General features: G+C 30.9%; 2 protein-coding genes across 3 annotated transcripts in view; both read left to right on the top strand.

Moving 5' to 3' along the window:
* Positions 1–3,671: 3,671 nt before the first annotated feature.
* Positions 3,672–11,199, top strand: LOC111705826 (protein PTHB1). The gene is made up of 7 exons (XM_023478507.1): positions 3,672–3,759; positions 4,209–4,286; positions 5,984–6,071; positions 7,245–7,300; positions 9,914–9,990; positions 10,041–10,104; positions 11,170–11,199. Exons 1-7 carry the CDS (start codon positions 3,709–3,711, stop codon positions 11,197–11,199), a joined length of 444 nt encoding a protein of 147 aa, XP_023334275.1. The 5' UTR covers positions 3,672–3,708.
* A 1,041-nt stretch (positions 11,200–12,240) lies between these two features.
* LOC111705829 (protein PTHB1) overlaps positions 12,241–14,185 on the top strand; it is a 13,375-nt gene continuing 11,430 nt past the window's right edge. For both annotated transcript variants that reach the window (XM_023478510.1, XM_023478509.1), the window contains exons 1-2: positions 12,241–12,319; positions 12,515–12,581. In XM_023478510.1, coding sequence (XP_023334278.1) covers positions 12,258–12,319; positions 12,515–12,581 — 129 coding nt within the window. In that variant the 5' untranslated portion in view covers positions 12,241–12,257. The remainder of the gene's footprint in view (positions 12,320–12,514; positions 12,582–14,185) is intronic.

Here is a 14,185-nt window from a genome sequence, read left to right on the forward strand (position 1 = left end):
TCGTCTTACATGATGTTAAACAGCTTTGGGGGAGCTAAAACTTCTTGATAATTTCTTAAAAACTACCTAATGATGCCTTTCAGGTCGGTTTCCTCCTTAGTTCATGATCGTTAACAATGGGTCGTCGTTAAAGATCGTTAACAAAGGGTCGTCATTAACGATAGTTAACAAAGGGTCGTCGTTAAAGATCGTTAATAAAGGTTCGTCGTTAACGATCATCAACCAAGGATCGTCGTTCACGATCATTGACGAAACGACGAGTTTTATAAAAATATCGTTTTTCAAAACGATCGTTTCAAAAACAACCATTTAAAAAAAAACGAACTTTTTATAAGCCCATGAGATCGTGCCCATTAGTTTGGCATTGATAGTTACGTGCTTGTGTACGTGTTGACATTGAAGCCCATGAGATCGTGCCCATTGGTTTGACATTGATAGTTACGTGCTTATGGCCCTGTAACATTGAAACCTGAGATCGTGCCCTTGTTTGGCATTGATAGTTTATGAGTTGTACCTGGACTGATACAGTTCTGATCGCAGTTTTAAGAGTACGGCATTTACTACATATATATATCTCTCTTTTATTGTGGTTGAATACCAGCGTAAAATATATATCTATATGTATTTAAAATAGTTGAAACTTTTATCGATAATATAAAGATCAATAAAATACAACTATTCCAAATTAAACTCTTAACTTGAAAGTATTAAAACACAAGTGCAATAAAAAATGCTGTTTTAATACAAAGCTGAAAGACAAATTCAAAAAAAATTAATGAAAGAAAAATATTTTTGCATATCAAAAATTCTTTCAATACCTTATGTTTTGGTGTCTGTGAAATTAAAAATCCATTTCACGAAATGTTTCCCCACAAAACGTTTCCTAACAAAACATTTTCACCACAAAACGTTTTCTGCCACAAAATGTCTTCTTTATAAAAACGATTTCTCCAGAATATGGTTCCTGCCACAAAACGTTGCCTCACATAAGATATTCACCACAAAACGTTTCCAGCTACAAAACTTGAAGTAAACTTCAACAAAAAGTTTCATTTATCAAACGTTTCCGTTTAAAAATGTTTTCTATAATAAAATGTTTTCTTTTTCAAAATGTGAACCATACTAAAAATGTTTCCACAAATGATCATTTCTTCAGTTTAATCATTAATTATGCAGGAAGATGTAGGTTTGAATATTAAACACATGGCTGGAAACATTTATGAAAGTAAACATTTTCTGGAGGAAACATTTGTTTGAGAAAACATTAGATAGTAGGAGAGAAGATATTTTGTGGAGGAAACATTTCATTGAGAAAACATTAGATAGCAGGAGAGAAGATATTTTGTGGAGGAAACATTTCGTTGAGAAAACATTAGATAGCAGGAGAGAAGATATTTTGTGATTGAAACATTACGTTGAGAAAACATTAGATAGCAGGAGAGAAGATATTTTGTGGAGGAAACATTTCGTTGAGAAAACATTAGATAGCAGGAGAGAAGATATTTTGTGGGGGAAACGTTTTTTTTGGAGAGGAAACATTCTGTGCCAGGAGTCATTTTGTGGAGGAAACGGCTATGGATAAATGTTTTGTGTCAAAAAAATGCGTGGGGAAACATTTATAAATGTAAACATTTTGTGGGAAAACTTTTTGAGGGAAAACGTGTAAGTGCTCCATTAATATTTGTTTGTATGTTGGTTTGTTTTGACTTTCCAATCATAATTCAGAAACCCTTTGACCGATTTGCCTCAATGTTTATTTGGAACTCGGTAGAATCAAGGGAATGTACTTCGCTTGGTCCAATAACAAATTTACAAACATCATCAAATTGCAAAGATATAGGGATTAGAAATTTTGATCTTATTTTTGACTTTTTGTACTAACTAAATTAACAATTTGAAAAAAAAGTATACGACATCATGCTGCAACGATTTAGGGATGAAAAAATCAAAGTTAGTGACAAAGACTTGAATCCATAAAGAAATTTTAGCTCATGTCTTATTCTTAACGTTTAGCCAAGAAAAGTAGTGCAACAATGAAAAATATATTTTATTACAATTATATTTTCTTGAAAACTACTAAATATTACAGTTCAAGGTCTAACTTCAGCTCCACACACTCTACCAAACTTTCAAGAAACTCCCTCCCCCCCCCTCCCCCCTCCCCTAAATCCTCTCATCCTCGCAATATTAAGCTTCACTTTATTAAAGAGACTGTACGTAAACTTAGCTTTAATTTGTCCTCAATTTAGGATTTAGTACAATTCCCTTTTTCTTTTATCTCCGTGAAACAATTATCATCATATTTCTGTCAAAAAGTGTTCAATTTTGACAATTTCTTTCGCAGTCATTGCTGGCACACCTGTACCTTGAAAAATCACAATTTGTATTCATGAATCGAAAAATTAAAATATCTTAATAATTTTGCTCCTTGAAAGGTTTTGGTTTAGGGTAATACTTATTAAGAATATTTAAAGCTATGTTTCCATTTTTGCCACTTTTTCGAAAAAGGAATATCTTTCATGCAAGTAATTCTTTGATTACATTAATTTTTGTTTACAAAGATTAAATTTCTGACGAGAAAAGTCTGAATTTCTTTTGAAGTAAAATTCATTAAAAATTTAATATATGCATGGAATCCTGGTTAGCATGGTTACTTGGTGGAATCTAATATCAAAGATTAATCTTCTCTGTTATTCTTGCATAATTATATTTCGGGGTATTATATATATAGGGCTGGGTACAGTTCCCTTAACAATATCCCGTTTAGGGGGGGGGAGTGTTTTCCACCCCCCACCCTGTGGTTTAATTAGAATGCTGAAACTTCTTCACTTTTTCAATATTATAGTTTGCTAAAATCTTTTTTTGGGTCCATTGGGTAGGGTTAAGGACGGTCAAAAAATCAGAAATGGTATATAAATTTTTATTAATAAAACTATAGGGCTAAACCTTATTTATTTGAAAAGCCCTTGGAAAATGGATATGTTAACATTTGTCAAAAGTAAAAACAACTAATTTTGAAAAAATTGTCTACATACTTTTTGAACTTTTTAAAAATCCTTCCTTACGCCCTAATCATTAAAGTTAGAGATTTAATTTTTTTAAATGGGATACTTTGAATAGTTGAACTTGTTGTATCACACTCCCCTCTCAACTCTGAGGGCAAATCACAGGGGGGGGGGTGGAAAACACCCTCAACCCACAAACCCAAAAAAGACACACATAGCATATGATATGTTCAGATTTAGACGCTGCAGCCTGTTTGAAAAAAAAGACCAAAACTTTTAGTTTTATAAAATACGTTATCTGAGGCCGAATTTAAAGACTTCAAACCGCGCCGCTGAATCGCCAAAAACCGGTTCCAATTAAGCGACGGCCCAAATATCGAAACATTAAATACAATCATGTTTAAACCATCTCTCATATTTGAGCCGCGGCTCAAATTCTTTAAATTTAGATCGATTCCTTGTTGAGCACTGTTGTAACGTAACAAACTCTAATTTTCTAATTCTTTTATCTTTGAAAACCGATGTCGAAGACCTTTGATATGTCAATTAATTCTGTTAGATTAGTCTTAATTTGAAATATCAAAGGTTTACAACTTCCGGTTGCAAAGATATAGGGATTAGAACATTACTTTGCGGCAAAGAGTTGATCCTTTATATTGTTCAGGTGTACGCGTATCTATATGATACCTACAGTGTCCCGAGTATGGATGTCAAGATAGTTGTAACTTTCCTCACTAACAACAATGTTCCACAGGAATAATTTTAAAACATTTAATGGGACTGTCGACGTATTTATATACATACCCGAGTCACAATGGACCCATTTAATCCTCTATTTGAGTAACAATGAGGAAGATATCATCAGTTTTCTTTTCTAAACGTGTTGAGTTCTGTCATTTTTCTTTATTGTTTCTGAAGAATAATTCCACAAGTCACTTAAAAAATAGAAACTTTTTGCATATTTCATTTTTTTTAAGACAAATATTTAATGGGTAACATTGTAAATCGGCAATTTTTCTAATGTAGGGTATAAATATAAAACTGTCCCTAAAAAATAAAAGTGAAGAAAAACTTCTTTTGAAACAAATAAACCTTTTATTTTCCCATGGAAAAGTTAATGGTTTTAAAAATCAATGTTATGATTGATGATGAATTTTTAAACCTTCTCTGAGTCTAAAAAGATAAAATTATAATCATTTGAAGTCTCAATCCTACAATCTTATCCTTCCCTTGTCCCTCGTTGTTAAACCTTGTCCACCAATCAAAGATGCAGATTTTAAGGTAAACATTTTTTTATAGAACAAGTTTGCAATTTTGTTTGTTTGTTTCATTTATCTGAAGTTTTTTATTCGTTAAGAATTAAATTATCAGTTCAGAAGGATTAGATAAACTTGAAAATATTGAAATAGAATTTTTATATTTAACACACATTTTCCCTGTACTATTTAAATTCCTTGCTAGAGCACTGCAAACTAAAAAGAAGGAAAAGTTCAAATTTTTGTGACATTACTTTTGTTGACCTCGTATTTTCTCTAGTTTTTATTTTACGCACAATTAAGAGAGAATAAATTTTATCCAATTAAGAAACAGTTGTTTTTTCTTTTTCTCAATAACTTTTCAATAAGAGGAATATGATAAACCATATATGTGTAATAAATAAAATTCGGTGGCTTTTTCATTTTAAACATCTTTTGACTCAGAAGGAAGAGGGGTGGTCGGGGTGTTCCAAATATACAAACCAACCTACACCTTTAAAATAGTTTTAATAGCAATATAATTAGTTTTGGGGATTATATAAAGTCTAATTTAAGTTTAAAACTTAATGAATGACACCAAAATAATTATCTATCTTAGAAAAAAATCGTAAAAATATGGAATCCAATGAAAGTGATGCAGTTGTAATATAAATTGGCTAGTCAGATTCGACATCACTTTCCTTTTTTTAGCAATCTTTTTTTTCAAAAAAGGTTTTCTTAAATTTTTTGATATTTTTAAAATGATTGGTATTATAATTCTGTCTGATATATCTGGTTTGTTGCAAGGAATTAATTCAATATCTCTGCTGCTGACACTGAACCCATGAACAATAATAAATATTGACCCTTGCAAGTTTTCTAGAATTGATATTTGCTATTTCATCACTTTCCTTTAAAATTCTATCTAAATGTATGCTCTTAATTTAAAAAAAAACGTTAAAGACTTTTTATTTTCTTGAGTTAAAAGTTTGTATTAAAAATTGATACTTTTCTAACTTTTCTGACAAACTGGGATAAATAAATATTGGTTGTTTGTTTCAGTTTGCTTTTCAATTTATCTTTTTTTCATTCAACAATACTTTGTCATATTGGTAGTACAAGGTTGGCGTAATATCAAATGTGAACATTTTGTTTAAAATTACCTTAAAAATTCCTTACAGCAAACCAGAAATATCAGACAGAATTGAAAAATAAGCAGAGATTATCAGAATTCTAAACCAAGGAATAGATAAGAAAAATTTACAGACTATTTCTAATATCAATTATTTTGAAAATATAAAAAAAATGTTGGGGTGCTGTTTCCCACTTTGGGTTTTCGGGGTCTTGGGATCCCCCTCCCACCTCCCCACAAGGGGGGGGGGGGGGGGTTCCCGGGGCCTCAAGAATTCAAAAAGTGGGAAAAATTGGAATACTGTAATACTTTTAAAATAATTTTGTACAATTTTGTAATATTTTTTTAATCAGAGTTTGTGACAAAGAATCAATTCTCGTGTTGGAGCATCAAAGTTAAATACGATTTACTAAAATTATTTTCAAATTTTATTGAGTGAATTTTATCAATCATCAAAATTTAAAAACATTTGCTACTTTAAGTTGAAATTGGCTTCGGGGTGCTCCAACAAATCTTGTTAGATTAAATTTTTAATATCTTAAAACGTGTTAACATTCTGTTCATGAAAAAAAAGAATTGTAGAAAATCTTAATCTAAAAAAACTTTTTTAGGTGACCTTGAGTACTAATAAACCTGCAGTAAGCTTGCTAGATATATTTCCAGAGTTTGTACTCGACAGCTCAATGACGAATGCTGCAGGCAAACACAATCCAAGTTCAGACATTCAGGGTTGTATTGTTTGGTTTGGTTTGATTGGATGGTTGGGTCTTGGTTTGGTATTTTCAGATTGTATGGCTTGGTAGGGTTTGGTATGGTTTTAATTTATGGTTTGGTATGGTTTTAATTTATGGTCAAACGCCAAACGGTCAAAAACGTGATAAAGGTTAAAACGAGAAGTGGTCAAACAATGCAACAAACAGGCAAAATGTCATTTAGACAATTTTTGGTTAATTTGAACTATTTTTATGTTCATTAGAACTAATAGCAGCAGCGCTCGGCCCCATAGCCTGTCCTAGCCGTAGCGCTCAGTCCAGAAATTGTCTTAACCTAACCTAACCCTGAAATTATGCATATTTTTATTTTATGTTTTATGTTCATTTGAACTACTAGCCGCAGTGCTCGGCCCATAGCCTGTTCTTTCCGCAGCGTTCTGCCCAGACATTTTCCTACCCTAACTTAACTCTGAAATAATACATAAAATATTTTTTTTCCATTTGGACCCTTTGTCGTTTTCTCTTTTGTCACGTTTTTGTCGACCGTTTGTCGCTTGGCCCTATTTCGGAGAACCGTTGATTGTATGGCTTGGTAATGTTTAATTGAATGGTATGGTATGGTTTGATTACATGGTTTGGAATTGATTAATTCTATGGGTTGGTTTGGTTTGATTGTATGGTTTGGTTTGGTTTGATTGTATGGTTTGGTATGCTTTGGTGTGATTTCATTGCATGGTTTGGTTTGATTGTATGGGTTGGTTTGCTTTGATCGTATGACTTGGTTTGGTTTCTTTGTATGGTTTGGTATGGTTTGTTATGGTTTGTAAGCTTTTGGACGGTTTGATTACATGTTTTGGTATGGTGTGATTGTATGGCTTGGTTTGGTTTGTTTGTTTGGTTCGGTTTGGTCTGATTGTATGGTTTGGATTGGTTTGGTTGTATGGTTTGGCATGTTTTCATTGTACGGTTTGGTTTGGTCTGATTGTATGTTTTGGTTTGGTTTGATTGGTTTGGTTTGATTTGATTGTATGGTTTGGTATCGTTTAATTGTATGGTTTGGTTTGGTCTGATTGTATGGTCTGGTTTGATTTGATTGTATGGTTTGATATCGTTTAATGGTATGGTTTGGTTAGTTTGATTGTTTGGTTTGGTTTGGCAGGATTCCAGGTGTATGGAGGGCCCAGTATTACTGTCTTATCTTCTAAAACATCTCAGGCAACTTCATAAAGTTAAAATGAATATTTTTACAACTTAAACTTGAATACTCATTCAAACCACAGATTGCAAGGATAGGACAGAAGTGGTTAAACAATTACCCTGGACTTACCAGGGCGCGAGGCACGTTTTGGTATATATTCGTATCTTCATTTTGGTCTATATTTCAACAGATTTAATGAACTTACAAAGTTTTCTTTTCAAACTTATTGATTTAAAAAGCATAACCCTAAAAAAAGTAATAAAAACAAAACACTAAAAGCGAAATCAGGCATCTAGTTCTGAGAATGGGAACTTTGTGTATGACCTTCCTTGTTTTTGGTTGGCCTTAATAAACTATATGAATACATTTTTTTAATCCTTTATTGTATCTAACAGAACGCTTTTTGCATTTTACTTTTTTCTAGTTGTAGTTTTCTGGAGCTGATTTTTGATTCAAAATGGATAGATTTTAAAACGTGCATGTGTATGAATCATATTGTGCATTATATCTGGGTTAATTTAGGTACCTACATCAGTTCAGTTTTGAATATATGACACTAAATAAAATAAAAAATTTTTAAGAGATTTTACAAATCAATATTTTTCTATCCAAAAAGAAGCACAAATTAAGATTTTCATCCATAATGAGAGCCCAATTATTTAAAATTCTATCAAACATTTGGACCGGTCTATCACATAGGATTTCAGTGTATAACACCAAACCTTTACAAGATACCTTTGTAAATTAGGATCTTAATCAAATTTTTAAATTAAGACAAAAATGTTAAAGAATAACTCAAAATGAATATTTTAAAATGTAATATAGTTTTAATTACTGCAGTTATGAAGCTTAAATGCACAACTTGTTGGAAAAATATATTGCACAAGATGCACTCAAAGATACTTAAATTATTTTACTTGAAAGGACTGTAAGCGCAATTTCAAATGACCCTCCATGCAAAGAGGGCCATGCCCGATTCACAACAGTAACCTATTAATCGAGTAGAGAGATCTTTCTGTTTAAGCATATCTTGACCCGCTTTAATTCCCCTGAAACGCAACTGTGCGCTGTGTACAGTCTGAACTCAGACAGCTGATCTGCTACTTGCGTAACTCGAAAGTAGATCTACTTGATTACGTTAAAAGCGGTTTCAAACATTCAATTAAGTAAATTTTATTTTCAGTCACATTCAGATAGAAACTATTGATATTTCGTTAATATACAATAACAGTTTGCGAAGAAAATATTTAGCAATTAAAAGCAGTTCAGTAGAGTAATAGGGAAATATCAGATATCCTTGATTAGTCAAAGGTTTAAAGGGTACCGTTTTGAATCCTTGATCAGTCAAAGGTTTAAAGGGTACCGTTGTGAATCCTTGATCAGTCAAAAGTTTAAAGGGTACCGTTGTGAATCCTTGATCAGTCCAAGGTTAAAGGGTACCGTTGCAAATCTTTGACCTGTCAAAGGTTAAAGGTTACCGTTGTGAATCGGAAAAGTTCCTCTTTATATGGAAGGTCACTTTGAACGAATTTTTATATTTATATGGAAGGGCATTCCCTTAAAGAATTTGGTTTTCAGTCCCTTAAACAATTTGGTTATTAGTCACATAAACAATTTGGTTATCAGTCCCTTAAACAATTTGGTTATTAGTCACATAAACAATTTGGTTATCATTCCCTTCAAGAATTTGATTATCAGTCCCTTAAACAATTTGTTTATCAGTCCCTAAAACAATCTGGTTATTAATCCCTTACACAACTTGGTTGTCAGTCCCTTAAAAAATTTGGTTATTATAGTCCCTTAAAGAATTTGGTTATCAGTCCCTTAGAGAATTTGGTTATAAGTTCCTTAAGCAATTTGGTTATCAGTCCCTTAGAGAATTTTGTTATGTTGACATCTTTTCAATTAAAAGCAATCATTTTCTTGCTTTGAAGACTATAGTTGAATGCTATCAAGGTTTTTATATTGTTTTTTTTTTTATATTTAGAATATATAAAACTTTCCAATTTAAATATGGGATAAAGTTTGTAGAGACCCTGTCAAAATTTAAATCCTGAACACTCTGGTTCGATGTAATATGTGTTTAAAATATGCAAAATATAGGAAAATATAACAGATAAATCAAAGTAAATTGAGTTTTATGGGGTGCAGTCATTTTATAGAGGCAAGGCTATTCTAAATCTAAATTATGGCAGCAAAATAAGCAAATTAAATTAGTTTTTTTTTCTAAAGCAATTATTATCATTATTTCTTATCAGATTTCTAAAGGAATTGAGTCTTTGACACAAACTCTGATTTTTAAATCCTTATATCTTAACAACCCAATGTCGTAGACCTTAGATATTTCAAACTATGACTTCTGTTATATCAAACAATCAAAGTTTGAAATATCAAAAGTTTACATAATTTAGTTGTAGATATATAGGTATAAGAAAATTGGGATTTGTTGCAAAGACTCAATTCCTTTAATTTAAATTTTATGTAAGTATCGTAATCTCTAATAAAAAAGGTAATAAAGATTTCCAAATAATCAACTTTAAGCCAACGTAAGTTACGATAAAATTAAGAATCTTAGAATCCTTGACAAAGAAATTATTTTTCATAAAATAAAATATTATGAATGTATACAGAGATACAGATTGCAGAGTGAAAACCTTCCTGCCCTGTGGATAATATCTCAACATATACTGCATAGGCTCAAACAAAGGTATTATTAACCTTAGAAAAATTTCATAACTTTATTTATTTTTTTGCCAGATTTTCTGATGGGTCTGGAAGAACTGATTTTGAATGCAGCTATAGCTCCTCACTCCCTCTTCAGGTTTGTAGGATAAATGATGTTTTCATTTCTAAGGAAAAAAATCTATTTTGTGAATAGAATAGACAAGAAAAAATTTTTCCGGTTTATTTCTGGTCGAGTAGTGGAAACCGACAAAGGAATTAAGTCTTTGCCACAAAATCAAATTTTTGATTATCCGTATATCTTTGCAACCTGATAGTGTAAAACTTTGATATTTCAAACTTAGATTATTTGATCTAAAAAAATCCATAGTCTAAAAAGTCTAAGGTCTACGACATTGGGTTGTTAAAATATATTGGGATTAAAAAATCAGAGTTTGTTGCAAAATCTCAATTTTGTGTAAATGAAATAAAAACAATATCGTTGCTGAATTCAGAGTTTCTGAAGAATTTCCAAAATGGAAGTGGAAAAATTGTCTGTATTCTTTCCGTAGGTAAACTGGACAATATTATTTCGGTGGTATAAAACCCTAATAAATAGGTTACAAAACAGTTACAGCTCCGTAAAAATTTTTCAATGAGCAGGCCTTGAAAAGTTGGACTAGGGACATGTACCTCACGCCCATATCTCAACAGTAAGGGTAAAATCAATCTATGTTAGACAAAAATAGCCCACTCGGGAGAGGGTTAACACTGATCATCTATCACTATCATAGCCGGTTTTTTTTTACTAGATTTATACAATTAAAATTATAATATTTCTTTTTAAAGCTAAAACACAAAATGCATCTCTCTAAAAGTGTATGTTTAATCTTTTGTAATAGTTCTAGGCTATAAATCTAGAAGAAGTTAAATGAAATTAAACTTTAAACATTCTCCACACTACTCTTTTATTTAAATTAACTAAAATTTAAAAGAATAGAATAAAGAAAAGGCGTTGGTATAAAACACCTTGAGATGTCAAACTTACAAGAGTTTTGTATAAAATTAAATAATAGAATTCTAATTTTTCTGAAACAAAAATAAAATTATATAATAAATCTTACGAGAGGAATTGATGTTCTGTTAGTAGTTATCAGCTCCTTTCTGACGTTTGCTTTCCACAAAGCTTTACAAAAATAAATCAAATAACTGAAAATGAATTTAGATAGCTATTACATATGTCTCAAGGGCTTAGGCAAATGGCTTAAAAGTTAAATTATTGATAATTACAAATTCTTTTTATATTCTCTTCGTTTTTATTGATAATTTACATAATGTTTTAATATTCCCTTGGAATGAATGAGACAATATGTTTTTAATATTCCCTTGGAATGAATGAGAATTAATGTAGTTAATAACTTACAATGTAATTTATTAATATAAGTCTTACATAATGTTTACATATTATATAATTGAATGAATGAAAGTTAATGTAATTGATAATTAACATAATGTTTAAAATATTATGTTGAATGAATGAGAATTCAAGTAAAAGGATATAGACAGGACCTCTCTAGGGAATACAATTCACTCTTCAGACGTTAGACAGACACACAGACAGATAGACAGGCAGACATCCTTAGACATTCAAACTTAGAATTGAACACCAGAATATTTATTATCTATAGTTCAATGGAATCATAATATTTTTATCTTTGCAACCTGGTATTGTTAACCATTGATATTTTAAACTTAGATTTTATTTTACAGACATCATGGTTTGAAATATCACAGCTGTCTACGACATTGGGTTTCAAAGTTATAGGGATTATATTTATAAAATGAAAGTTTGTGACAAAGCCTTCCACTGTAAACTAACCAGGAGGAGAAGGTCATATTCAATTGTCATTACTTTTACAACTTTGTGACTTCGTTGCTCCTCTAGTTCTTATTTTATACACATGTGAAGAAAAGACAATTTATTTGGTTATATATTATGAAATCAAAACATTTTTGATCTTCTCAATAGCTTTTTAATTAATGTGCATTTTACTATAGTTTGACGTTCTCATTTCTTTCAAACAATGCTCTCTACTCTACAGATGTTCATGTTTTCATTTGCACAATTTTGGATTTGAATATAAGCTATTAATTTTTTAAGTGCCATTTTTAAGGCCGGGTGAATTTTGTGGTGTTAAAAATGGTTTGAAATTTTTGATATTAATACTTTGAAACTTGTTAATTAAAACTGGGAATTAGTTAATTCGCATCAAAATACGTATAAACCATGTTATATTTAAGGTTCAGATATCTATGGAAACTCTTACACAGCGAACCGCACAATTTAGAGCCATAGAACGACGACTTTTGACTAGGTAAACTAATAGCTAATAGTTTTAATGATGTATCTTTTTAACACAGAGGTTTTTTCTAAGGAAAAGACATTTCCCCTCCCCATCTTCTTGTTTTTTTAAATCACCCCCCATTAAAAAAAATGTATACTTTTGTTATCAATTCTCAATCAAAAAGAACTTTTTAACGATTTTGAACCAGACATTTTGTTTGTCTAGGTTTAAGGACAAGACTCCAGTTCCCCTGACCAACCTAGATATGCTACTGGAGGGAACATATAAACAGGCAAGTATGCAAGTATAGGCTAAGGAAAATACCATTAACAAACTATTTTTTTTAAATTTTGCCATAATTTTACCATAATAAAAAAATTGTCTTTTGGTTTGACCATTTGTTTGGATACGCTAACGTATCCAAACCAATTGTTATATTTTTTTTGGTGCAAGGAGAAGCAATTTTAGGTACGGAACGTGGTTGGGGGGTATGTTTACATTTCTTCTATTAGATTAGTTTCTAAGATTTTATTTCTGTTTTTAGACTTAATTTAATTTTGAAGGGTTTGTTGGAAATTCTTAACATTCTTTAGTTAATTTAATTTGTTTTAATTTACATAAAATTAAAATAATGAGGCCTGTAAGAAAATCAGTAAATTTAGCAGAGCTGGCTTAAACAATCAATTTATATGGTAGACACAATAAATGAAATTCGTAGTAAATCAAACTTTAATGTTATTAACATTTTTGCACCAATTTCTTTTACATTTACGAGTTTTGCTCCAAGGAATTGGTTGTTTTTATGTTACTAAATTCCTATTTTATATAATTATCTACACGTTTGCTCTTTTCAAAATTTTGTTTGGCATCAAATGAACATTAAACTCTAATTGCAGAAACAAATTTTTATGCAAATAATGATCAAAAACTTTTTGTTTTATTTCTAGACTACTTAACCATGCGTTTTAGCAATTTTAGGGGTTTCAGTAATTTTTTAATTGAAGGTTTTCATAACTGTGTCAACCTGCTCTGCTGACACTAATCACATTTCTGCTTATTTTAAGTTATCAATTAGAAATCTTTTTGATTTGGAAAATATATTTCTTGAGCTTTTTTCAAGAAAAAATCTGGACTTGATTCTAATTTCACTTAAATCACTTAGTATTTTGGAGAATTCAAGTAAAATCATAATGACAGAAAAACATTAATTAAGCCAAACGATATATCAATTAAGGTGTTTTCTATACTGGTTTTGAAAGCCTGTAATAAAAATATTTTTAATATATGTGTGTAGATACAGATAATCGCTTAATCCAAGGGTTTGCTACACGGCCCGCTTATAGATATGATTCTATCTATCTATCTACACTGAACTCGGCCACAGTACAAATTTTATTTTGGTAATTTTTTCCATGGGCCTACCAGCTGATATAGCAAACCGGACCCTAGATTTGTTGTGTTTATTTTAGGGGCATATTTATGTTTTTTTTTAATGTTTCTTTTATACAATTTTTTATTTTTTTTTATTCAAAATAGATTTTTTTTTGTTTACAAAGAATTAATATCTGAAGGAAAGTTCAGGGTCCATAGAGTAGGAAAGTTGTACAGCTGTTTTGATAAACAGTGGGCCCTGTGATGTATGAACATGAGGTACTGCAGTGTAATATCAAGTGAAAATAATAGTACTTGTCAAGATAAAATCTTTTTTTCGTTCCCGAAAAAAGACCTAAGAGTAGTATGGTTTACAAGCCAACCTTCCTCCTGGAATCCGAAAAAATGGAGTGTGATATGCTCAGACCATTTTTCTCCTGATGACCTTAATAGGGTTTCTAAAAGACTACGACCTGGAGCCATACCATCCTCTAACCCCAAGTCATCAGCAATTCAAGGTAATAT

Source organism: Eurytemora carolleeae, unplaced genomic scaffold (assembly GCF_000591075.1).
Source record: "Eurytemora carolleeae unplaced genomic scaffold, Eaff_2.0 scaffold540, whole genome shotgun sequence".
NCBI classification, from domain to species: Eukaryota; Metazoa; Arthropoda; class Copepoda; order Calanoida; family Temoridae; genus Eurytemora; species Eurytemora carolleeae.